Source organism: Esox lucius, chromosome 6 (assembly GCF_011004845.1).
Source record: "Esox lucius isolate fEsoLuc1 chromosome 6, fEsoLuc1.pri, whole genome shotgun sequence".
Lineage (NCBI taxonomy): Eukaryota > Metazoa > Chordata > Actinopteri > Esociformes > Esocidae > Esox > Esox lucius.
In genome coordinates this window covers 18,868,563-18,895,988 of record NC_047574.1, presented here as the reverse complement: position 1 = coordinate 18,895,988, position 27,426 = coordinate 18,868,563, and the positions used below count along the sequence as shown (strand labels likewise).

Genomic DNA, 27,426 nt, shown 5'->3' with positions numbered 1-27,426 from the left:
TATTGCTCACGCCAACTCATATCTCTGTTTGTGTCAGCCTCCTCCCTCAGTGTTTACCCTGGACTGGCAAGTGGGACTTTGCGCCTGGGGCAATGTGCCTACTTTTATTCCGCTTGTCAGATTGTCGGATAGAATCCCAGCAATGTGCCTAACGTAACATTTGCAATCCCCCTCCCGCCCACCCGCGCTCCCCAGCTCACCTCCTCCTCATCCTCCTTCCTCCCTCCTCCATCCTATCTTCCTCCAATATGATTAATTCTCCGATGGCCTCTCGGCTGTGCGTCCTGCGTCATGGCTGGTCTCCGTGTTGTTTGTGTGACTGATTAGATTAACACAGGCCAGGCTGACGGGACCCCTGGACTGGACCTCAACGTGGCAGAGGCTTGGGACCTGGGATACACTGGGACAGGCATCACCATAGCCATCATGGACGATGGTAGGTTGAAATTGTGTAACCATGGTAATAATTCATCCTGTTACTAATGTATAATGTCATTGGCTGAGCGCTTCATTATGTTCTGGAGCCGTACATCCGGAAAATGGAATTCCAAATAATGTAAAAGAAACAGATTCTTTTCTGAACCTCCCATTTGGGATTGATGTTTCAGTGTATGGCTCGTAAGAAGTACCATATGCAGTAGTCATCTAGTAAAAAAACAAGCTCAGAATCATTTGTATTAAATGATGTTGGGTGAAAATGTATGGTCCTACTATGTAAATGTACAAGATCCGAGCATATCCATTCCTTGTAGTGAGAGTATGGATTTCTGCATGTGCCAACCTGTTTCTGGAGATAACACACATTTATTAAATGTAATAACTTTTTTAAACAATTACCTGCACTTCAGATGACTAAATCAGCCAATAGACGTGTGTACTTGTCTACAACATTTTTTTTTTGCCTACTCCAGATCAAACGTATGGTTTAATCTAGATGAAGTCACTGTCATGCGTAACATTATTTAACATACTATCTAGCTTTCGGATGAGAACATAAACAAAGAAATTCCCAAATTTCAGTTGTAGTCTTTCAGATTATGGAAACATTTTGATACCTTTCATGAATATGTCTGCTGATTCATCAGTGGAGTAGACCCTGCTGCCCCCTTCTCTGTAGCTCACAGTATCACGTCTCACATAAATGTTTTTTTGTCTATGAAAAATATATCACTCACTCCTCAACAGGAAACAGTGGGATACATTGCATAAAATATTCATGTTAGAGTGTATAGACTAAGAACCTACCTGTTGAAGATGTGTAGTCTGACAACTGTACACTCACACATAAATGTTATCATAAATGACCATACTATGTAGGAAGTCCTTAGTAAAGGTTAGCTACTCCTTTCATTATGAGCCTAAAATGACATGTGTTCCTGGGTCTATCTAGAGACCCAAAACTCAGGGATGACAAGTCTGGTCGAAGTATATATGTGTGTCACTATTAGTAGCTCTACAAACTTGCATATGAAGATGAACAAGTAAAGGCGTCGTAATTCACATTGAAGTAATACAATTGATTCCAATCCAGTCATACAGTTGCAATACAGAACAAGTATTTGGGTAAATAGCAAGCTACAGCACAACGTGTTGGGAGGTTTCTTTAACGATGACAAACTAAAAGAACATTTTGGAGAAATGGCTATTTATCCTAAATGCAGACATATCTAAAACACACCCTGATATATAGTCAGTAGCATTACTTTATCTTGGCAAACACAATGAACACAAAGGACAGGAACTGTCCCACTTAATTAATGCAAAAGTGTACTGGGCGTTGCTGCCAGTTGTTGTCAGACATGTAACATGGACAAACATTCTACAATGTTCTTGTAAAATGATGGTACATATGGTACAATAAAGCCTATCAGACCATTCTGCTCTTTATGGGGAACAGGGGAAATCCAAACACTACAGATAAATATCCACAATATCATGCATTTAGTTACATTCCGGTTCACTCAGAGTTTCACACTTCTCCAGGTGAGGATGATGGCCCACACCTGGTGTTCCAGGACTTTGGAGAAACACATGTTATGCAGGAAACCTGATTAAAATCACCAAGGGTGTGTTGGAGACTTGGTTGGGCCAGGCGCCCCTCTTCGTCGAATACACTTCCACTCTTCCTCAACATACATTTCTCATAACATTACAAGTGTACTGGTACACATTGGATGGATTCATTGCTATTAATTCAAAAGGTGCTAACATCTGCACAATCATGATTTAAAATCTGAAAGGAAAACCCCCAAAACAAAAGAGCTGTCATCAGTGGGAGTGTAGTTATGGAGCAAATGCCTTTATATTAGTGGTATCAAACTTATTCTGTCCCAGGGCCATATGGTCTTCACTAATTTTTCACCCATCTATTGTATTGGAATTATCTACTGTGTGCTCACTCACTATTAAGCTTTTCTGTGATTTGTGGCCTACTGACCAGAGTAGGGTTATGCCATTTGGATAAAAAAGCCATTTAGTGCTATTCGCCAGACCGTGTGAGTGAATATCTCTTACTGAGTGACTGAGTGACTGACTGACTATACCTTGTTAAATAATGTAGTGGTTAGAGAAGCAGACCTGCAAACTATAGGTCCCGAGTTCGTATCTCCTCGCAGGCAAAACCAAGTACGCATTACGAATTGTTCCATATAGACGAAAACTTCGCTGGCCGTTTAGGGTTATATTACGACTGTTCCTGGTGAATTTTCGAAGTACGCATTCGTGTATGCGTTTTGGGTCAGGATAGACAAACACATTTGCTGGCTTAAAATACAGTAGTTATGTTATAGTAAGCCTTTGCTGAAACTGTATACGATTATATTGCGACTGTTTCTGGCATGGAAAGTTCATCTTCAGTGTTGCTAGCAATTACTAAATTCTTAAGATTATTCCTTTCACTTGGGCAACCTGGGTTCAAACACTTTTTATTGCGGACCGGCTGAACTAGGCTTGCCTGGTTTCTTGTTTGGCTAGATATTGCAACAGTTATAAAGAATTGCAATGTTTTAACTTGTGGACAAAAAACCCATGGGAATAAATAAGTAATTTGCAAACTGAATGAAAACAAATTGGCTCAACGCTGTGTGCTGTAGTGTATTACAGAAACCTTGGTGGCAGATTAAACAAAAAAGCTATCTCTGTAAGAGCTTGTGATGGGGAGAATATCTCTGTGCCACTTTCTAGCTTGAATCTGCCATCTCTGAATAATGTATATTCCAACTTCTACAGTAAGTTACGAACTAAAACCAAAAAACACCTCATCACGTGAAGGCAATGTATATAGCCAATAAACATAAAGACTTAGTCTCACTTAAGCAAATAAACATTATCCCAAGTCATCACATATAAGCATTTCCTGATTCAATACTGTGTGCATATTAACTAAATCTATTGAAAGGTATGAGAATGCCAATTCTCTTACCAATGCCATTTATTATTGTGCATCATGACAAGGGTATTTTCATGTTCTTAATAAAATATATTTATTTCAAATAAATTCCACAAATATGTACCTATTAGCTGTTTTTGTTCTGCTTATAAAATGTGTAATTTTAATTTAGGTTTAGGTTTTCTTATAAAAGCTAAAACATCCCCTCAAGAGCTGTAGTGTGAACATGTTTTATTTTTAATCATTACCTCCCTAATGTCTGTTTAAATTATGTTTCAGGGATTGACTATCTCCACCCAGATCTGGCATCGAACTACGTAAGTACTTAATCCTGGTTTTGATTTCACAATTCTATGCCCTCATTTCCTGTATGGACATTTTTAAATAAAATCAGCCCTTGATGTGGCGGTTCCCATGAGGTGGTTGTTGAGTGCCGGAGGTGGTGCCAGGGGAAGGTGTATTCCAAGTTTCCTTCATGGTTGGCAAGTCTCCTTGTACCCTTGGAGGACGGGAAGACAGGCAGTCCGCCAGCCAGGCTGTTTAATGTTAATGAGCACAGCAGTATGGCAGGCAGGATGGCAGGCCGATCTGTCACTAGCACAGATAATGCCAGAGTAGCTAGCGCCGCATAATGTGAGGCTCTAACTCTAGAATACTGATAACAACACCACCATGGACTGGCAGTTTTGTCGGCCAGATTGATGGAAAAGAAGAAGAATTAAGGAACCCACAGTACAAAATGTATTACCTATGTTACTATTTAATAATTCCAATGTTTTTTTATTGTCCAATAACAAATAAATACATGAATGCAACATTCATTTCACAGCAATAGTATATAAAGGATAATTTCAATTCTGTCTTGCTATAGATTGTGAGGTGCTTTGAAGAATAAATATGTTTGTCTCAACACAAGAGGCCTTCCACCACCTCAGCCCACACAGCCCCCACAGAAAAGGAAATGGCTAAATGGAGCTGTCTGAGTAGTCGTCTGCCCTTCCCCACGTGACTGTTGTCTGTGAATGCCCTCCCCCACATGGCAGTCCACTGTGAATGCCCTCCTCCATGCGGCAGTCGCATGTGAATGCCCCCCCACGCGGCAGTCATCTGTGAATGCCCTCCCACACGTGGCAGTCATCTGTGAATGCCCTCCCCCACACGGCAGTCTGCTGTGAATGGCCTCCCCTATGTGGTAGTTCGCTGTGAATGCCCTCCCCCATGCGACAGCCCACTGTGAATGCCCTCCTCTACGTGGTAGTCCGCTGTGAATGCCCTCCCCCATGCGACAGCCCACTGTGAATGCCCTCCTCTACGTGGTAGTCCGCTGTGAATGTCCTCCCCCATGCGACAGTCCGCTGTGAATGCCCTCCCCCACGCAGGAGTCAGTCAGACAGTCAGAACTGCTCAAGAGTTTAGGGTCACTGAAAACATACATGAAATGTAAATATTGCAAAATTAATAGGAAATAAATATATAATAATTATTTTTGACAACTTTCCTTTTGTCAAAGAATACATCATTCGCAGCACAGCCTTTCAGATCTTTGGCATTCTAGTTGTCAATTTGTAGAGGCAACATGATGAAATGTCACCCCATGCTTCCTTTTGACATACCAAACGGTCAAGCTGCTTCCAAAACAGCTCAGTAGGGTTGAAATCCAGTGACTGTGCTGGCTACTCCATTATAGACAGAATAACAGCTGACTGCTTCTTCCCTAAATAGTTCCTGCATAGTTTGGAGCTGAGATTTGGGTCATTGCCCTGTTGTAGGAGGAAATTTGCTCCAATCAAGTGTCCTCCACAGGGTATGGGATAGCGTTGCAAAATTGCTTTCTTTCTTCAAGATCCCTTCAACCCTGTACATATCTCCTACTTTACCACCACCAAAGCACCCCCAGACCATCACGTTGCCTCCACCATGCTTGGCGGATGGCATCAAGCTCTCCTCCAGCATCTTTTCATTTGGTCTCTGTCTGACACGTATTCTTCTTTGTAATCCGAACACCTCAAACTTATGCTTCAGTCCATAACACTTTTTTCCGATCTTCCTCTGTCCAGTGTCTGTGTTCTTTTGCCCATCTTAATCTTTTCCTAAATTAGCCAGTCTGACATGGCTTTTTCTTTGCAACTCTGCTTAGACAGCCAGCATCCCAGAGTTGCCACTTCACTGTTGATGTTGAAACAGGTGTTTTGCGGGTACTATTTAATGAAGCTGCAATTTGTGGACCTGTGAGGCATCTGTTGCTCAAACTAGACACTCGTTTGAGCAACTATTCGTCCACTTTCACAGTTGTGCAACGGGGCTTTTCAGTTTCTTTGCGGTTTCTCGCTAGCAATAGCCTTCATTTCACAGTGGACTGACATTTTGAGGCTTTAATCAAATCTACAATTGCTGATGCTCCAGATACCCATCTAGCTTAAAGAATGGCAGTTTTATTGCTTCTTTAATCAGCACAACAGTTGCCAGCTGTGGTAACATTATTCAAAAAGGGTTTTGTAATGATCAATTAGCCTTTTAAAAAGATAAACTTGGATTAGCAAATACAACAACAGGAAGCTGAATGCAGGTGCAGGAAACCAGTCATGTCTTTCCTAAGACCACAATCCAGAAATGTGTACTTCATTAGAGACACAAAAAGAAAGACTTAAAACACTGATTGTGTAATGAATACAGGGGGGAAAAATTACAGAATGAATGATCTGGTGTTTGAAGTGTGTTTGAATGTATATCTAATTGAATCTAATGTTATAAATATCAACAACATAATTTAAATACTCTGAAACACCCAGAATGCTTCCTTAATCTGGAAATGTGTTATTTAGGGTTTCAGTACAGGTAAAAACTAACATCAAATTGTTTAGACAGATTGCACATAGGAGGAAGAGTCAAAGTGGTACAGGCTGCCACAGGCAGAAGAGAAGTGTGAATTGAATCGTCTAAACGCACACATCACATACACTTTTCTGTCCGCTCACATCTTCTAATGATGCCAGGGCTTCAAAGAAGGCTAGGTGTGAGATGATTAAATGTGAACAGTTTCCTGTAAGGATAATGGAAAATAATTGAATAATTTCAAAACAGGAAATGAAACTTGATTTCTTAGAGCCTGAGACTGTGTGGATGTCTTTATAGCTTCAAGCGGTCATAAGCTCTGCTGTTTGTGCGTAATGCCAGTATGTGTGTGTGTGTGTGTGTGTGTGTCTTTGTGTGCCTGTTAACGGGATGAGTCTTAGCCCAAAAATAGACCCCTGTGAGCGTGGTAGTGGGGGCGATGCAGGAGTAACATGCTCCACTAGGCTGATGGATCATGCTGTGTAAGGATCTCAAACTCACATAGAGCTACACACTTCCTGTGTGTGGGTTATACTGTATTCCTGCTGATGATTGGGGGGAAATCATCTCATCTTTGTGTTGCTGCAGGGGATCACAACTTTCTGTCTTCATCTGTGTTTCTGCGTGTGTTGCAGTCTTGTTTGTGTGGTCATGTTTTTGTAGTGGATGTGTGTAATGTTTGGAATGTGTGTGTGCATAGATTCTGTGTGTATTATTTATTTTATCATGCTGATCCTCTGGAACACAAAGATGATTTCCCCAACCATCATTAAACTACAGTGTAAGTCACTGAATATGCCATTCACCACACAGAAGATAATCACCGTTCAGTTGAGGTTTAATTTAGAGTGGTTGTGTGTCGTGTCTATGTTTTTGTGTGTGTGTGTGTGTGTATGTGTTTGTAAAATGCTAATGAGGTCAATTAGTTCATCTTCCCTCTCTTCCTGGACTGAATCTGTTGTTTTATTTCTTCTTATTTCCCTGAAGACTGCAAACATTGCAAACTGTTCATTGGTAAGCATTAGTATGCCCAAGAGTGCACATTTATACAAATGAATTGTGTGTGTAGGGATGCCACATTCTATGACACCTAGTAGGAAATCATTTTAATACGGTAAATTATTTTTACCATTACCATTGCACATAATCTGCAGGGAGCTCCCATTGTAATTGACCTCATAAATCACCCTCTTAAATCTTGTTTATTGTTCTAAATGAAATGCAATCGACTGTCTGCTCATTGGCTCAGAATGTTTTGTGAAACGGGACAGCAGACAGTATTTAAGTGGTGCATCTGCAGGGTGTGCTGTTAGCACGTTAACAACGACCGGCAGGAGATCAGGGTTATCTGCATTTTCATGTTGCCACTCCATCCATTGCACAATCATTTGCACACACTCTGTCTGATAAACAAATATTACAACATTGACCTCTGGATCTTAGGTTGGGGCTAAATGCATATAGAACATGTTCGTACCCCCAAATGTTAGAATTTCTTATAAAACACTTGGCTGAGTTGAAGTAGGTAAAGAGAGAGGTGCGTGCATACATGTTGTACCCCAATCCCTCCTTCAGATAACCAGGATTATACACAAATTCTAATGTCAATGTCAACTTTATTTATAAAGCATATAAAAACAACTGTCATTGACCAAAGTGCTGTACAGGACAAAATAACAAAGTATACAAAATATATGAAATGTACAGGTAAAAAATTACGTAGATACACATAAGACACAGACAAAATAGCAGCACAAAAATGTTAAGGCCAACTCAGCTAAGAAAGGAAAGACAGATAGCAATGACTTAAAAGTGTTTATATTCTGGGCATTTCGAATATGCAGTGGTTGGCTATTCCAGAGGATGGGACCACTCACTGCGAAAGCTCAATCCCCTCTAGTTTTTAGCCTGGCTTTTGGGACAACTAGAAGTAACTGGTTAGCTGACCTCAGTGCTCGGGCTGGAGAATGACGATGTAAAAGTTCAGACAGATATTAAGGGGCCAATCCATTTAAAACCTTAAAGACAAGCATTAAAATCTTTAAATCAATCCTGAAACAAACAGGAAGCCAATGGAGGGAGGCCAAGATTGGTGTTATGTGCTACCGTTTTCTTATACCGGTTAAACGTTGAGTGGTGGCATTTTGTACTAACTGGAGCCGATTTAGGGTTTTCTGATCTACCCCCAGGTACAAAGAATTTCAGTAATCCAGTCGAGACTTAATAAATGCATGGACAACTTTCTTAAAATCCCTCGGAGGAAGATAAACCTTAACTTTTGCCAAAAGTCTTAGCTGAAAGAAGCTAGATTTCACTGCTAGACTAATTTGCTTATTGAGTTTGAAGGAGCTATCAAAGACAAAACCAAGATTGTTAACAAACAGTCTACAATAAGAGGCTAGAGGGCCTAGGGTACCAAGAGGATCACCCAGCAAGGTTTGCTTCCGTATTGCGTTTGGCCACACTTCCGTAGTTTGAAAATGCCTCTTATAGACCTCTGGAAGAGAGTGTTATACCTTTGCCATGACAGATCTGTAGTGCTGCACTCAAGAAAGTCTTCCATGGGCACTGGAAGTAAGGGAGGGCTGGAACTAATTTGTGTAGTGCCTCTTGTACATCGCTCAGACCAACATACTAGACTTGATAATGCAACAAAATTAAGGCAAGTATCATTGCCCTCCTGTCCATGTGGCTTCTTAGAATGAATTTACTGTATTTTAAAGGTGAAAATGTTTCAGTTCTCTAGCAAACACAAGTAAAATAGCAACACAATCTCCAGACCAAAATAAATGAGATTTTCTTTATTTGTGGAACTGAGTGATGTCTTGCAGTCTTCAAGACTTTTAACAGGTCATACTTGTAAATGAGAAATTATTCTCAGTTAACTTGCCTAAAATAATATCAGAGTTTTTTGTGCTATCATACTATCTTGGAGACCTTTTAATCCCACTACCATTTTGAGTTAACATGTGTACATAACATCCCGATCCCTTTGAAATGTTTCGCTGTTTCAGTAGCATGAAAATAAGCCTAAACAAACGATTAGCCTAAACACCGACCCTGAGCCTCAACCATCCCTATATACAGAGGTAACAACCCCTTCAACCCCTCTCAACCTCATACTACTACTGGAGGTCATTCCCTTCACCTTGTTACTTGCTCCACGTTTCTGTAATTACCGTCTGATACCACAGAGCAAAAAGACGGTAGTGTCTGGCATCTCTTTGTTCCTCACTGAGTCATCCCTGTATCCTCGTTAGGTAAATGCCAGCCGTTGCCTTGGTTGGTCTGAACTGGCTGTCGTCCCACTGACTGATCTAATGTGTTTGCCACCTAATGATCATGGCAACACTCACAGGCGTCTCTCTGGTGTCTAGGCAAAACTCTGTCAAAACTCCACTATTCACAAATGCTACTGTCAGCACAAATAAAGAATTGCATAGGAACTGTGATTAGAGAGATTGGGGCTTATAGTGGGGAGAACAAGTATTTGATACACTGCTGATTTTGCTGTGAGTGACAGAATCCAAAAAATCCTGAAAATCACATTGTATGATTTTTAAGTAATTAATTTGCATTTTATTGCATGACATAATTATTTGATACATCAGAAAAGCAGAACTATATATTTGGTACAGAAACCTTTGTTTGCAATTAAAGAGAACATACGTTTCCTCTAGTTCTTGACCAGGTTTGCACACACTGCAGCAGGGATTTTGGCCCACTCCTCCATACAGACCTTCTCCAGATCCTTCAGGTTTCGGGGCTGTGGCTGGGCTCCCTCCAAAGATTTTCTATTGGGTTCAGGTCTGGAGACTGGCTAGGCCACTCCAGGACCTTGAGATGCTTCTTACGGAGCCACTCCTTAGTTGCCCTGGCTGTGTGTTTCGGGTCGTTGTCATGCTGGAAGACCCAGCCACGACCCATCTTCAATGCTCTTACTGAGGGAAGGAGGTTGTTGGCCAAGATCACATACCTTTTTTTTATATTCCGTCTCACACAGTTGAAGTGTACCTATGATAAAAATTACAGACCTCTACATGCTTTGTGAGTAGGAAAACCTGCAAAATCAGCAGTGTATGAAATACTTGTTCTCCCCACTGTATATGACCAATATGTGAGAGAGAAGTATGTTATGAATGAGATGCTGTACTTACAAAGCAAACTGTCAAAATATGAATACTTTATTTTAAACCTCATTTCAAAAACTATAACATTTCATTTTGAGAAATATTATTGCTATTGTCCTCTGTAAGTCTCTAAGCTCTGTTTTCTGTTTAGTTAAGATTTTACAAATCTGTAGTACTTTCAGTGTTGATTGTATGAATGTAAAATTTATTGAATTACTTTTGAATCTAATGAGGTTATGTTTGGTATTAAATTCTCCCTTGTCTTTATTTTGGCAACATGATAGGGGATTTCTTTGTTAACAGAGGACAAAACTATCTCAATCATTGGTACTAAAGAGGGCTGTATCCTCACACATTCCCCACCAGAATTATTTTGGTTGATGAAGATGAGCAACAAATGCAATATACAACACAACATTAACTGTTTTACCTCAAACATGAAATGTAGCAGTATGGAACAGCAGCCTCTCAATATAAACACTGACTGCAATACAGTGGGGCATAAAAGTATTTAGTCAGCCACCAATTGTGCTCCCACTTTTTTAATTTTTAATGAATTCATTAATTTTACCTCAGACGGGCCTGGACGTGTACTGGCTTAAGCAGGGGGACACGTCTGGCACTGCAGGATTTGAGTCCCTGGCGGCGTAGTGTGTTACTGATGGTAGCCTTTGTTACTTTGGTCCCAGCTCTCTGCAGGTCATTCACTAGGTCCCCCTGTGTGTTTCTGGGGTTTTTGCTCACTGTTCTTGTGATCATTTTGACCCCACGGGGTGAGATCATGCGTGGAGCTCCGGATTGAGGGAGATTATCAGTGGTCTTGTATGTCTTCCATTTTCTTATAATTGCTCCCACAGTAGATTTCTTCACACCAAGCTGCTTACCTATTGCAGATTCAGTCTTCCCAGCCTGGTGCAGGTCTACAATTTTGTTTCTGGTGTCCTTTGACAGCTCTTTGGTCTTGGCCATAATGGAGTTTGGAGTGTGACTGTTTGAGGTTGTGGACAGGTGTCTTTTATACTGATAACAAGTTCAAACAGGTGCCATTAATACAGGTAATGAGTGGAGGACACAGGAGCCTCTTAAAGAAGAAGTTACACGTCTGTGAGAGCCAGTAATGTTTGTAGGTGACCAAATACTTATTTTACCGAGGAATTTACCAATGAATTCATTAAAAATCCTACAATGTGATTTTCTGGATTTCTTTTTCTCATTTTGTCTCTCATAGTTGAAGTGTACCTACGATGAAAATTACAGGCCTCTTTCATCTTTTTAAGTGGGAGAACTTGCACAATTGGTGGCTGACTAAATAGGGAGTGGAACAGAAATGTAGACCGGTTTTGTAATCACCCACATATGGTATAAACAGAAATAAATACTGAAAGTAAATATTGGAAAGACAGTGACAAGAGACCTATTGCAGGTGGCTAGTGGATAATTCTTGGGTGAGAAGAATAATTAAAGAGAAATCCTTAGAAGAATCTTCTACAATTGTCAACTCAAAGAGAACCAGGTGTGAAAGAAATGTGTGAGATGTCTAAAGAGAGAAAGAGAGAGTATGAGATTTTTTTTACAGATTAATATAAAGGGTTGTGGATATGTAGATTTTCATGTTTGTTTGTGCGTGTGTGTGTGTTTGTGTATGTGTGCCTATGCAAATGTATGTGTGTAGCTTCTCTCCAGAGCAAGCCATTTGCTGATTACTCAGGCTGGGTTGATGAGTTGCCGACAGGTGCATCTGTTTTCTGCATCTGTTTTGTCCTGCTTTTCTCCACGGTTAATTCCACTCCTATTACTTTTGGCCGTGTTGAATTAAATAGCAGGAGTAATTGGTGTGTCAGTGTCTCAGCTTGGTTCCCTGTAGTGGCTATATATTAACGTCACATTAGAACTCTTTAGAAATTAAAGACAGCAACTGCTTTTGTAATAAGTTTGTCATGGTTGTCCTGCTTGAAGACCCAGAACATTTCACAGAGATACTGTTTTTTGACATTGAGTGGAGCAATGCACTCCAAAACACAGGGATAATCCACTGACTTCCAAACACCTTGATACACTTTCATCTAATAATTTCATGATGTAATGCCCACAGTACCAGAGACATGAAAACAACCCTACAGCATTATTATTCAGTATTTATTAAAAGGCTCCTAATAGGACTCTTCATGCACCTGCTTATTAAAAGTTCCTTGCAACCAAAATACCACATGAATTGCTACCATTTCAAGGGATAATACCAGACAGCTGCAAGGTTTTCCTACTCCTTCCAATAATTATTGGAAATAATGAATTATTTCTTTAAACCTCCCATTTTGGGCTGGATATATAAAATGTTAATACAGTATTTACATAAACGAGAAGTACAATCACTGAATCGGCTAGCTTTTTTTGTGCACAAAGAATAATATATTACCGTATTCTTTTAATGGACTAAACATACAACACTGTAGTCTTGATGGCATGAGTATTCCACCTAGATTTTCCAAGATAACTTGGCCTCTGGTGGTTAGTATATTTGGAACAAAAAAATTATTCTGTAGGACTGAAACAAAGCATTTCATTGCCTAATTTAGGGAGAATGTGCTATGGCAATATGGTGTCCCAACCCATTATTTAATGGAGAGAACACAAGATTTGGACGAGTAAGGAATGCTTGTTTTCCTGTTTTGTTTTTCCTATTGTGACTCGTATCTTGCCTGATTTTAACACTTTTTGTTCTTTCATTTCAGAATGCTGAGGCCAGCTATGACTTCAGCAGCAATGACCCATACCCATATCCCCGCTACACAGATGACTGGTTTAACAGGTAAAGACAAACTGGCCAGCTTGCCTTCCTCTAAAGTTATCCTTGCATGCCTGACTGTATAACAGTATATGTTTGCAGAGGAGTAAGTTAAGATATTTTTGCCTATGCTATCTGGTCTCCAGGTTTGTGTTGATTTTGTCTTTATTCAGTCTTTGAGCACTAACAGTAATAGCATTACTCCTGTAGTGTTATTGTCCACAACACATGTCCCAGGGCTGTTAATAAGGAAACAGATCAATATTACAGTATATCTAGATGGGGTACTCTGAGTAGACTGGGGGTTAAAAGACATTGTTTTTTTTTATTTAAAACACAATTTATTGTTACATGTCTTGTTAATGTTAAATTTGTAATGTTTTGCTGTACTCCTGCTGTATCTGCAGGAATGTTTTAAGTTAACGTTTCAAATATTGTTTTTCTACAAAATTGTGCCTAATACAGTGAGGGAATATTTATTTTTATCCCCTGCTAATTTTGTACATTTGCCACTGACAAAGAAATTATCAGTCTATAATTTTGAAATAAGTATTTGACCCCTTTGCAAAACATGACTTAGTACTTGGTGGCAAAACCCTTGTTGGCAATCACAGAGGTCAGACGTTTCTTGTAGTTGGCCACCAGTTTTGCACTCTAAATCAGGAGGGATTTGTCCTACTCCTCTTTGCATATCTTCTCCAAGTCATTAAGGTTTCAAGGCTGACTTTGGCAACTCGAACCTTCACCTCCCTCATCTGATTTTCTATAGGATTAAGGTCTGGAGACTGGCTAGGGCACTCCAGGACCTTAATGTGCTTCTTTTTGAGCAACTCCTTTGTTGCCTTGGCCGTGTGTTTTGGGACATTGCCATGCTGGAATACCCATCCACGACCCTTTTTCAATGCTCTAGCTGAGGGAAGGAGGTTCTCATCCAAGATTTGATGGTACATGGCGCCGCCCATCGTCCCTTTGATGCGGTGAAGTTGTCCTGTCCCCTTAGCAGAGAAACACCCCCAAAGCATAATGTTTCCACCTCCATGTTTGACGGTGGGGATGGTGTTCTTGGGATCATAGGCAGCATTCCTCCTCCTCCAAACACGAGTTGAGTTGATGCCAAAGAGCTCGAATATCCTCCTGTGTCGTTCTGGGCTGATTCCTCACCATTCTCATGATCATTGCAACTCCACGAGGTGAGATCTTGCATGGAGCCCCAGACCAAGGGAGATTGACAGTTCTTTTGTGTTTCTTCAGTTTGCGAATAATCACACCAACTGTTGTCACCTTCTCACCAAGCTGCTTGGCGGTGGTCTTGTAACCCATTCCAGCTTTGTGTAGGTCTACAATCTTGTCCCTGACATCCTTGGACAGCTCTTTGGTCTTGGCCATGGTGGAGAGTTTGGAATCTGATTGATTGCTTCTGTGGACAGGTGTCTTTTATACAGGTAACAAACTGAGATTAGGAGCACTCCCTTTAAGAGTGTGCTCCTAATTTCAGCTGGTTAACTGTATAAAAGACACCAGGGAGCCAGACATTTTTCTGATTGAGAGGGGATGAAATACTTATTTCACTCATTAAAATGCAAATGAATTTAGAAAATTTTTGAAATGCGTTTTTCTGGATTGTTTTGTTGTTATTCTGTCTCTCACTGTTCAAATAAATCTACCATTAAAATTATAGACTGATAATTTCTTTCTCAGTGGGCAAAAGTACAAAATCAGCAGGGGATAAAAAATTTTTTCCCTCACTGTATATTCCCCAGTGAAACATTTTCGCCAGTGTGTCTATCAGTTTGCTTTCACTTGTGGCCTTCTCAGACTGGTTTTAGACAACCACTACTAACCTCCATCTAACCTAAACGTGCCCATTTTCCACATAGACTAGCTAATAATATTTCGGTTTGTTTGGTAAGGGAATGGGAGGGGGAGACAGTCATTGCTTAGAAAGAAATCTACACAGTGCCTTTAACATTGGCTGACAAATACTCCTTATGTGAAAAGCTTTAGATAGAGTTTATATTAAATCATCTTTATGTGGATGAGTTTGCCAACATGAATATTTTCCTCTCTTTCTGGTGATGTACCTTGTACCTGGTGATGTACCTGTATCTATGCTTTGAGAGATCAGTAGAAATACGGAGGTCAGATAGGTGAAAGTCCACTCTGCCCTGACTGCAGTGCTTATAGTGGTGACCTTGTGTCCAATTGCGCTGTATATCTCTTCCATCGCTTCTTCATATAGCATGACCCACTGCTGCCAATGGCACCTGAAGGATAGACCATTAAACAGAAAACTCCATCCACCCTCACTGCTCTTCTCACATATGTGTGCGTATGTGTGTTGTGTAGTGTTGATACTGCTGTGTAAGCTCAGGGTTTGGTGGCCAATTAGCTGGTTGTTTATAAATAGCAGACTGTCTGTGGCAAAGCATGCTGGGAGGGCAGAAAGGGCTCACTGCAGCTGCCCTGTGGGAAGCCCAGCCAGGAACACACCTCCCTAGTATGTCCTTTTGAATGCTGCACCTCAACCATCCTATGAAAATAGAAATCAGAAATTCTAGGAATTTCCTAATCTTCTTTTAAATTGATACATTTGGTAAAAGCTTGATAAGGCTGTTTTTGACCAATGACCAGGGATAGTTACACTCGGCACTATTTGCACTTCTCATTCCACACAGCTTGGCTATAGTTTGAAAACCAAGCCAAATTATTTTGCCCTGTCAAATAATGTATCTTCTGTTGCTTTGGCAGCAGGGCTAGATATTTTGCTTACATGCTTGTTCAGCATGATATACATTGATTTATTTTTATGAACTAAAACTTGCTCTTAAGAATACTGAACGACTGAAATGGCTGCAGTTTCTGTCTCTCCATTATCTGCCCCACAAAGGCTAACTGGTAGCAGTACAGTACAGCTACTTAACCGGTATTAAGTAGCTGTACTGTACTGCTTTCAAATCTATAACCATCGCCATACATTTAAAAGATGCAAATACTGTCTAGAAGGAACTCAGCTGTACATCTGCATATTAACTTCAAATTACAGTAAATTAATGTACAAGCCATACTTTTACCGCCCATATCCCTTCATCACATATCCTCACCGCTTGTGTATTTTATACAGCAACTAAAGTTGATGTTTTATATTCTGTCTGTGTATGTTTCCCACTAGCAGCACTTTTATGCCAAGTAGAATTATTGGTAAATTAAGTGTACACAGCAAAGTCAATTCTGATTCTGCTCGGAATGGTTCTCTTGTCATCACATTGTTATCCTCCATTGTTATCCTCTGGCCCTCCCCACTTCCCCTACACGGAAAACTAATGTAAAACATATATGTACGTACAGTATATGTAGAATATATGTATATATTCACATATGTGCCCTGAATATGTTTATGAAATATATAGCTTCTCACAATATCATAATACAATCCATGTCATATATTTTAACATTGAATTATATGTGTTAAAATAATGAAGTACACTAATATGCGGTACATTAAACATTTTTCATTAACACTTCATGGAAGTAACCTTCAAGACATTACTTTTCAGAGAAAACGAGACTCATGAATGCTATTATAACAAAGTATTGAGATGAACTTTTGTTATTGACCAAATACCTATTTTCCACCATAATTTACCAATGAATTCATAAAAAATCCTACAATGAGATTTTCTGGAATTTTGTTTCTCATTTTGTCTCTCATAGTTGAAGTGTACCTACGATGAAAATTACAGGCCTCTCTCATCTTTTTAAGTGGGAGAACAATTGGTGGCTGACTAAATACTTTTTTGCCCCACTGTATGTCAATATATCATACGTCCACTGTTTTGAACTGTTTCAGAGACCAACCCCTGTGCCAAACACAGGCAGCAGATACCCATGTCATACCTTTTCAAAGGTGCAGACCACATCTTAAAAATTTTAGATAGGTTCAGTACAACCTAGTGACACCCAAATAACTTAAGTGCAATTGTGTAGTATCACTTCATAGCTACAAGTACTTTTCACAACTCGTTTCGGGTGGTTTACACCTTTAAAATAGGTCCAGTATGACCAAATGTATTTCTAAAACACTTTTTACATCAGGACTTGTCATAAAGTGCTTTTACAAAACACCTGGCCTTTAACAAAACACACACCCTGAAACCACAAGGAGCAAGCAATATAACCTAGAGACAAATATTATGTTGCCAGACTTTGATCAAAAGTCGATAACCAGTTTAATAAAGAAGCCAGAAATTGTATCCAATTCTACTTAATTTGATTTACTGCTTGATTCAATGCTATTTTATATTGTAATTCTAATTCATATAATCCACATATCATATTTAATTTAATACAAATAATCACACCCAATGAGCTATCATTCAACGATGGGATGGAGGATGAAAGAAAAGAAGGACAAAAAAGGAAAAACAGACAGCAAAACAAGAGAGTAAGATGGAGATAGAAAGAGGAGCAAGAACACCAAGACACTGAAAGTGAAAGAAAGTAGTCAGGCAGTACAAACACACAGGTCAGGTCGTCTGAGTCGTGAGACCGCAAATTTAGCCTTGAATCTCACGTGGCCCGTTACATTTTAAATCGCTCAGAACTTTGTTAAAACAAAAAGAATGTGCATCATCGAGCCCCTTCTGGAAATTCCCAAGTGCATGCAAGTATTGCTCAATCCCACTATCAACACCTAAAACTGGGACCTGACAACAGAATACCAAATAACAATCCTAGCTTTCTAACGACCATGCAGGCAGCTGAAGAATAAAGCACCCAACCAGTGCATGCGACTGGCAATTATTCAGCCACACGCCCATTGTGATGCATACATTTGTTAAGTAGTGGAAAATCCAGTCTCCCAAAGTGGGCAACAAGGTCTGAGCGTAATGCAAATGCACTGTACCCCCCCACCTAGATCACATACCTCTACAGTATTGAATTAGCGGTTCCAGATTTAGTCTGCGTAGCAATAGCCTAGCCACACGTTGGGGGGAGAGGGAATAGAGGGTTTTGTGCATTATGAGCGTTAAGTGTTTCAAGGTCGCTACTCTCCCGGTCTGTGTGTGTGTGTGTGTGCATTTTTGTGTGCGTGTGCGGCAAGTTGTGTATGATAAGATGTGAGAGAGCATCCAGAGGATATTCTAGATGTTGAACTAGACTAACTGATGAGAAGAAGCAGTACAGAGAGAGAGAAGAGAGGGAGCAGAATAGAGTGAGGGACAAAGAGAGCAGGGAATGGAGAATAGAGAGGGAGAATACATGTATAGTATATGTAGTCAAAATGACTTATTCCTTCAAGAATACCAAATGACTCTATAACCATCGCCATACATTCAAAAGATGCAAATACTGTCTAGAAGGAACTCAGCTGTACATCTGCATATTAACTTCAAATTACAGTAAATTAATGTACAAGCCATCATCTTTATTAACTCATTATTAATATATTTTTCATAATTTGCTCTACTCTCTTTGACTTTGACTTGTTGGGTCATAAGAGATGTTGGGCCTTCATATTTACTCGGTTTCCAGAACAGGCTCCCGCTTGTCAAACACCTGCACCTGCCTCCTGATGAAGAACCATTCTTTCAGGGGAAGATTGCATGAATTACACAGTACAAGCGCTAAGGAATTACAGAAAGGCTTAACATATCATGACATTATCAAATGAAAGCAAAAGCGTTTCCCTGTGTATAGTAGCTATTGTAACACTGCTGCCCTTCCTATGGAGTTGGATGTTTGTCTGCACATTATTAATAGCAATTGGGTGTTTGCTATGTGAGTATACTGCCCGTAGCTAATGTGACACAATGAAGGATTCTTTATGCTAATTCGTATTGATTTCTGCCCCAAAATGCCATGCATTTTGAAACCGGTAATCCTATTCTGGTCAGACACAATAGATTTACACAGAATTCACAAAGTCTGCAATAGCTGTGACAAAACATTGACAAGATACCAATCGATTCCCAAAATATTTTCCTACTTCATCCCGTGTGCTGTCTACTGGTGTGTTTCTGTGTGTAGTCATGGAACAAGGTGTGCTGGTGAGGTGTCTGCAGCCGCCAACAACAACATCTGCGGAGTGGGAGTGGCATACAACTCCAAGGTGGCAGGTATGTCCCCACTATGTTAGCAAAGAAAAGGTAGAAGCAACAGAAGGCCTACAAGTGATCACATTAATATTCAAACGTGTGTAGAACTGACAGTTATCATTATAATATTAACGTTAGTGGTATTCATCAATAATTAAATGAATGTCCTTGTTGATATATTGGATGTGTGGAATTGTTTCGATTAATGTTGTCATTTTACTTCTCACATTTACATTCATTTAATGGAATCACAAGCATATTTTGGTAACACTTTATTTAAAGCCCACAAGCGTAACACATAATGCCTTGTGAATATTTGTATACAACATCACAAGTCTTCTTGAGCCTTCATGAGTGTCTATAACTATGCTTATACTGTGTTATTACTATATTATATTGCATTATGAGTACAATAATGCTGTATAATGTGGTAACAGATAGACACACAAAGACTCATGAAGACTTGTATTGTTCTATACAAATACTCATAATGCATTATATGTTTAATTATAATGACCTATAATGTACTGAAGCATAATGCTTCACAATTACTGGGAAATCTTTCGTCAAGGATCATACAGCCTTATAATTATCAACACTGTGATTAATCTGAATGATGTGGTCAGTAAGCAATGCATCATAATCTTTTTCTGGGTGTGTTATAGCATACTTATAAGCCACTATAAAGTAATCTTTGATTGCTTTGGGTAAAGTGATGAAATGTCTAATCACACAAACATAAGACATTACCATGACATTATAAAGTGGCCATTGTCTGCATTCAGTCAAGTGAAACGTTCTGCACATTTCATATTGACACAACACAATATCTTTCATTCTCTGCTTTATTCAACAAGTTGAATAACATAACATTCATTGCCACACAAAACAAACAGCTGGCAATTTGGCACTCAAAATACATTCACATAAAGTGTCTAAGAAAGAACGCAAAGTCAAAGACCTGCACGTCTGTTTTATCCGAATCAATCTAACATACATTGTGTAAGCATTTACATGTCCAAGTTGGATTTGATCCCAGAGCAGAAAAACATAACAAATAAGCAACAGAGGACCCCAAGACAGTTGTATTAATAGAAAATATATGCTATTTAGCTAACTCAGAAAGGTTTGCCTTTCCGAGGGCATATGTAGCAAATGGCACCATTTTCTATTTAATGTGAGACCTTCTGTGACTGCATGTGCATTTCTTAGGTAGTAAACGGCCCGTTCTCCGCCTAGCCCATTGTTGGAGGGCCAATGGCCACTTTATAATGTTATAGTCATGTCTTATTACAGTGTTAATAATTATAATGCTGTATGATCCTTGAGGAAAGATTTCCCAGTAATTGTGAAGCACTATGTTTCTGTACATTATAGGTCATTATGTATACAACATCACAAGTCTTCATGAGTCATTACGAATGTCTATAACTTTTCTTATACTGCATTATTACTGTATTATATTGCATTATGAGTACAGCAGTACTGCATAATGTGTTACGCATATGGGCTTTAAATAAAGTGTTACCAAAATACACTTTCGATTCCATTAAATAAATGTGAGAAGTAAAATGACAACATTAATCGAAACCATTCTGCACATCCAATAGTCCCACAGCTTACTGATTTCCAACTTTGATTTGGCTCCTGGAGCAGCAATGTAATGTAGAAGCCAAGAAAATGTGATTTGTCCACACTCATCCAAAACCCTGGCATCAGTTCAATATGTTGTCTAGTTTATCTACAAGCTCTTAACACTTTGCTTTGCATGAAATTACAATTTCCAATGCAGGCACTTCTTCATTATGTATGATATTAATAGAATCCTGAACCAATTGATATCCATCAAGGTTGAAAGAAAAAACACATTTAAAAAGGCTTTAATGATATATATTGATTCAGTATATACAGTACTTCTACTAATAAATTCATCACAGGTTGCTGATATACAGTACAATTTCAGATGGGTATCTATCTAATGTATTTGCAGAGGAAGGATGCTGCTTTTGTAACAAAGAAAACAGTGCCTGTACATTATACAGAGTAAAGATTAGCACCAACACCTATTACCTCAGCCTATTTTGATGTGGATAAATTACCCATCAGCCCTCTCTCCTTCTGCTTGGCACCAGCAACATATGTTGTCATGGCAACGCTACACAAACTCTACATGTAATGATACTCAAATGAACTGGTGGGTACACAGTTGATTTTGCTATCAAGTACTTAAAGGAGTAGTTCAGTATGTTACAGTACCATGTTAGGTGGTTCTTCACCCTGAAAGGAGCATTTGGGCCAGGAATGTATTTAAATCTATGATTCAGTTATATTTAAACAGTTTGACAAATGTCAGCTTACTACAGTCACCACAAGTGATACACCTAGGATGGTGATAGGGGCATGCGAACATGCGTCTTCCTGAACAACTAACCAAATGTGTTAACTTCACTTGATTTCAGGTAACTAATTTCACATAGCCCAATAACACCCATGAATTTCAAGCTAACCACATTTCTACCAGCCCACGACTTACTTTCGGGGTGAGATACCATCGGACATCATGCTAGAAAATGGTGAACCAGTCCCAGTTAACGGCATACGGAAATGCTTAGAATTTCAATGGCGTGTCAACAGTGTGTGTCTTCCACATGCCCACTCCACCTCTCCTCCTCCCCCAGGGATCCGCATGCTGGACCAGCCCTTCATGACAGACATCATCGAGGCGTCCTCCATCAGCCACATGCCCCAGATCATTGACATCTATAGTGCCAGCTGGGGGCCCACCGATGACGGCAAGACGGTAGATGGCCCCCGAGAGCTCACTCTTCAGGCCATGGCTGATGGAGTCAACAAGGTAAACACACACACACAACTGTGGCATGACTCGATATGATAGCAGGGTTACATTGAAGAGTGACTGGGTAATTTTTTTTTAAGCTCACAGCATGAGCCTTAACTCACAGAGGAAAAAGAATGGCCTTGCTTTTACACAACATCACACACAGTCAGCATACTGCTGGTGCCGCTGGCAATTAGCTGCTTGAATAATCGAAATACCACATGCAAGGGGTGGTCTGGTCCGCTCTGATCCGATCTCCTTTGGCCTTGCTGAGTAGGTGCAAAACGTGATCCAAAGCCTGGCTAAGGAACACAGCCACTCAGTATTCCACTCAGACTGTCAGGCTAATGATCACTTATATACACACCATTACCTTAGGCTAGGCACGGCGTAGCTTGTACAACAACAAAAGAAGCACTTTCTTTTCCACAAACCGAGATGAGAATCATTCAATTAGGCTTTTTTCCATTAAACAGCCATGCATGTGTTTTTAATTCTCTCCTATAGCTGAGGAACACTTGTCATCCCTGCTCTGGTACAATCTCTCCACTCTAAACAAGTCTATTAGTTTGCATCTTAAGAGAGGTGGCACTTTTTTTGCAAATTGCCGTGGATTTTAGAAATATATCACACTGAATTTTACAAATATGAGCGCTTCACCGGGTGATCGCTGGAGAGAGAAGCCATGCACATATTTCAAATGCCACTTCGCAATTTAAATGGAAAAGCTTAAACAGATGTGGCAAGAGACACGTACGTAACTCTGGTTTACCTAGATCCTCCATGGCGAAATAAGGTTTTAAGATGCAGACACCGTCTGCTTCTGGTGTGGATGTGCTAAATCTTCGACTGGAGTCAGATGTTAAGTGTTTCCTCTCACCCTATTTGTCATCCCAAGACAGTTTTGTGGTCTGGATATGTTGTTGGCTCTTTTCCAATTCACATGGTGTATCTGAATCGTATGTGCCTGTTATGGCCGAGAGTCGCAATGAGAGAGAGATACATAGAGAAATAAAGAGAGAGAGCAAAGATGGATTGGAACAATATAATGCATTAATAATACCATATGATTGAATTTAGAGAATGCCCTCTTGGAAGACTGTGTTCCATTTAGCTGGACTTTAAACCAATTTCCCCTTTCTCAACCCTTAACTATAATTAACCGGTAGGCTAATTCTGGTTAAATTGGGACTGGGTTCAGCAGAGTTCCATTAGATTAAAACATTTTACACCCGAGGAAAAAGTACATATCTTGCAATGACAGGAATTGAAACTGACCCTGGCTCTGATGCTGAGGGTGAAGCTCAGTGGCTTTTCCAGCAGATTGCCTCTCCGTATCTACTCCTATCAGCTCAGTGGCCATGCAGACATGAAGAGGAGAGCAGAAAGGGAAATAGCATCCAGCATGAAGGGCTAATAGCAGACAGCTCAGATTTGAATAACTAAGACTTCCTTCCTCCCACATTCGTGCACAGTATTAACTCAACAACTGGAGCTAATAAGTAAATGTTATGTTGACAAAACATAAGCTTGGTTATGGTTGGTTTGTGACACCAACAGTAAAATACACATTATTTGTTTTTTTTTACATACAGTACATTTATTGCCATAAAACATTATTGATAGAAGACCCAGGCCTAGTAGTAATACCTGTATGCTACTTGCGTTCTAAATCTCACATCTGTAAGTGAAAGAAAATGATGGTATGTGCAGGGTTGGGTAGGTTACTTTTAAAATGTAATCAGTTACAGTTACAAATTACCTGTGCACATTTGTAATCAGTAATGTAACTTTTGGATTACTTTAGATGACACTTCAACTGCATTAGAAGAAAAACGTTTATAAGCAATTGAACAACATGAATTACACAACGTTTGTGTACATAACCTGGTTAATGACTAAATAAATAAACAATTTATCCATACTGTATCAATCTCCACAAAAATTTGCTTCAGTGCAACTGTTCTGAAACAACAATAGGACATGTAAAACAAGAAAATCAGTCAAAAATAAGGAATAGAAAGTTCACTCCCATTTAAGTCAATGATGGCATACTGTTATTGGTGAACTGGTGGCCACTACGAGCACAGGTGTAAAGCATATACAGGTGCTGGTCATAAAATTAGAATATCATCAAAAAGTTGATTTATTGCAGTAATTCCATTCAAAAAGTGAAACTTGTATATTATATTAATTCATTACACACAGACTGATATATTTCAAATGTTTATTTCTTTTAATTGTGTTGATTATAACTGACAACTAATGAAAATCCAAAATTCAGTATCTCAGAAAATTTGAATATTACTTAAACCCAATACAAAAAAAGGACTTTTAGAAATGTTGGCCAACTGAAAAGTATGAACATGAAAAGTATGAGCATGTACAGCACTCATTACTTAGTTGGGGCTCCTTTTTTTCTGAATTACTGCAGCAATGCTGCGTGGCATGGAGTCGATCAGTCTGTGGCACTGCTCAGGTGTTATGAGAGCCCAGGTTGCTCTGATAGTGGCCTTCAGCTCTTCTGCATTGTTGGGTCTGGCGTATCACATCTTCCTCTTCACAATACCCCATAGATTTTCTCTAGGGTTAAGGTCAGACGAGTTTGCTGGCCAATTAAGAACAGGGATACCGTGGTCCTTAAACCAGGTACTGGTAGCTTTGGCACTGTGTGCAGGTGCCAAGTCCTGTTGGAAAATGAAATCTGCTTCTCCATAAAGTTGGTCAGCAGCAGGAAGCATGAAGTGCCCTAAAACTTCCTGGTAGACGGCTGCGTTGACCTTGGACCTCAAAAAACACAGTGGACCAACACCAGCAGATGACATGACACCCCAAACCATCACTGACTGGAAAATGTACACTTCAAGCAACGTGGATCCTCTCTTCCTCCAGACTCTGGGACCTTGATTTCCAAAGGAAATGCAAAATGTACTTTCATCAGAGAACATAAATGGACCACTCAGCAGCAGTCCAGTCCTTTTTGTCTTTAGCCTAGACGAGACGCTTCTGACGCTGTGTCTTGTTTAAGAGTGGCTTGACACAAGGAATGCGACAGCTGAAACCCATGTCTTGCATACGTCTGTGCGTGGTGGTTCTTGAAGCACTGAGTCCAGCTGCAGTCCACTCTTTGTGAATCTCCCCCACATTTTTGAATGGGTTTTGTTTCACAATCCTCTCCAGGGTACGGTTATCCCTGTTTCTTGTACACTTTTTTCTACCACATCTTTTCCTTCCCTTCACCTCTCTATTAATGTGCTTGGACACAGAGCTCTGTGAACAGCCAGCCTATTTAGCTATGGCCTTTTGTGTCTTGCCCTCCTTGTGCAAGGTGTCAATGGTCGTCTTTTGGACAGCTGTCAAGTCAGCAGTCTTCCCCATGATTGTGTAGACTACAGAACTAGACTGAGAGACCATTTAAAGGCTTTTGCAGGTGTTTTGGGTTAATTCGCTGATTAGAGTGTGGCACCAGGTGTCTTCGATATTGAACCTTTTCACAATATTCACATTTTCTGAGATACTGAATTTGGGGTTTTCATTAGTTGTCAGTTATAATCATCATAATTAAAAGAAATAAACACTTGAAATATATCAGTCGGTGTGGAATGAATGTATACATTATACAAGTTTCACTTTTGGAATGGAATTACTGAAATAAATCAACTCTTTGGTGATATTCTAATTTTATGACCAGCACCTGTAGTGGGTTAGAGGACACATACCGTTTTGGGGGTTAGAGGATGCATCCCGTTATGGAGACTGAGGCTAAATATTATCAAAATTATTAAGTAGATCATTTTTTTAAATTTGTTGTTTGACAATAACATACAGCAACTTTTTTGTGCCTTTGTAGTCAACGTAAGTGCAGCTATGTGCAATTCACATTATGTCCATGAACTCAAAACCTAAAAGTCAGATGATGTATTGCATTAAGCCAATTCTGAAACAGAATATTAGCCTACTTAGATGTTTGAAGACAGAATTTGCTGTTGTATCTCAGCAAGAGAACATGCTCTAGATGTGTATCAGTCATCCTGCTTCGCTGAGGGGTAAACAGGTTTCCACCATAGCTGAAAAGGCGTTCCACTGGGGAACTGGAGTGGAGTGTTGTGTTATACTTAAATAGTTTCCGGACTATTGGGAATGATTTAAACGAGTCCAGAGACTTGTCTGTGTCTTCTAGGTACTTCCTCACCTCATCCTCTTCAGTGGTACTGGCCCTTTTTACACCTCCAAATACAAAGAAGTTATCTGACTCGTCAGACTCGGTTTGTGCTTTCTCAGCAACCTCTTGAAAGTCAGTGTTCTCCATAGCAGCAGCTTCTTGAAGTAACATATTCCGAATCTCCTCACTCTGTCCAGGTTTGAGCCAACACAGTCTGAACTTTGGCAAGGTGGCAGTTGCCATTTTTGCTTCGTGGCTGCTTGGCATATGTCCAAACCTGTGGTCTATAGCCTCAATGATTATGTGTGCAGAGAATGTTGCATGAGGTATTTTTTCTGAGAGCTTAGACTTTACGCTTAGGCTTGTCGGGATCAGAAAGCACTTCTCCCCCTGGAGAAGATCAATACAGAATGCAAGTGGCTGTAGAACTGCTGTAAACTCCTTGAGGAAAGCAATCACACGAGGATGTAGTGTGGTTACACACAGGTCTTCACAGATTTGCCTCAGCTGGTCCTCTGTGAGAGCGATGATCTTGGAGATGGTACGGTACTCTAAGCTCCATCTTGTAACAACTGGCACAGCCACTTTCATGCTTGCGATATCCTCTGTGGCCTCTGAAGCTAATGTGGACCGGTGTGCTTTGTTCTAATTGCTGGAACATTTTGACACTGCACTTCTGTACAATTTTCGAGATGGACCTTGTGATGCAGCTTTGTCTACCTCATTTGTAGCAATGAGGTCGAGGGAATGTGCCCCACAACGTTGATGTGGAGGGAGAAAAAAGTTAGGGTCTTGCTCAACCTCCTCAAGAATAGCACCCACATCTTCAAACCTGACTCCACCATCCATCTCACCTTGCTAATCTTCACTAGCACTTAACTCACAGAATGCCTTCACAAAATTGCTTCCATTGTCGGTCATCGTGGCCCTCACTTTATGCTGAATTTTAAAGTCAGCATGTATCTCACTTAACTTGGCAGCAATCACATTGTAGTTACGGCGTCCTCTTATTCTCACACAAGCCAAGGCAGCTGACTTCCTCTCCAAGGTTTCCTCCTCAATCCAGTGACATGTCATGCCAAAGAAACTCCTGTTGTGAGTAGACCAGATGTCTGCTGTGGTGCAGACTGATTTGATGCTCTGGAGTTTGGTTGAGAGAGCTGCTTTCATGGACTCAAATTCACTTTAAATTTGTTGC

At 40.0% G+C, this 27,426-nt stretch overlaps 1 protein-coding gene across 1 annotated transcript in view; it reads left to right on the top strand.

The window, feature by feature from the left end:
• pcsk2 (proprotein convertase subtilisin/kexin type 2) overlaps positions 1 to 27,426 on the top strand; it is a 57,732-nt gene that overhangs the window by 10,695 nt on the left and 19,611 nt on the right. The window contains exons 4-8 of the mRNA XM_020047685.2: positions 328 to 436; positions 3,668 to 3,705; positions 13,080 to 13,156; positions 19,160 to 19,248; positions 21,906 to 22,081. Coding sequence (XP_019903244.1) covers positions 328 to 436; positions 3,668 to 3,705; positions 13,080 to 13,156; positions 19,160 to 19,248; positions 21,906 to 22,081 — 489 coding nt within the window. The remainder of the gene's footprint in view (positions 1 to 327; positions 437 to 3,667; positions 3,706 to 13,079; positions 13,157 to 19,159; positions 19,249 to 21,905; positions 22,082 to 27,426) is intronic.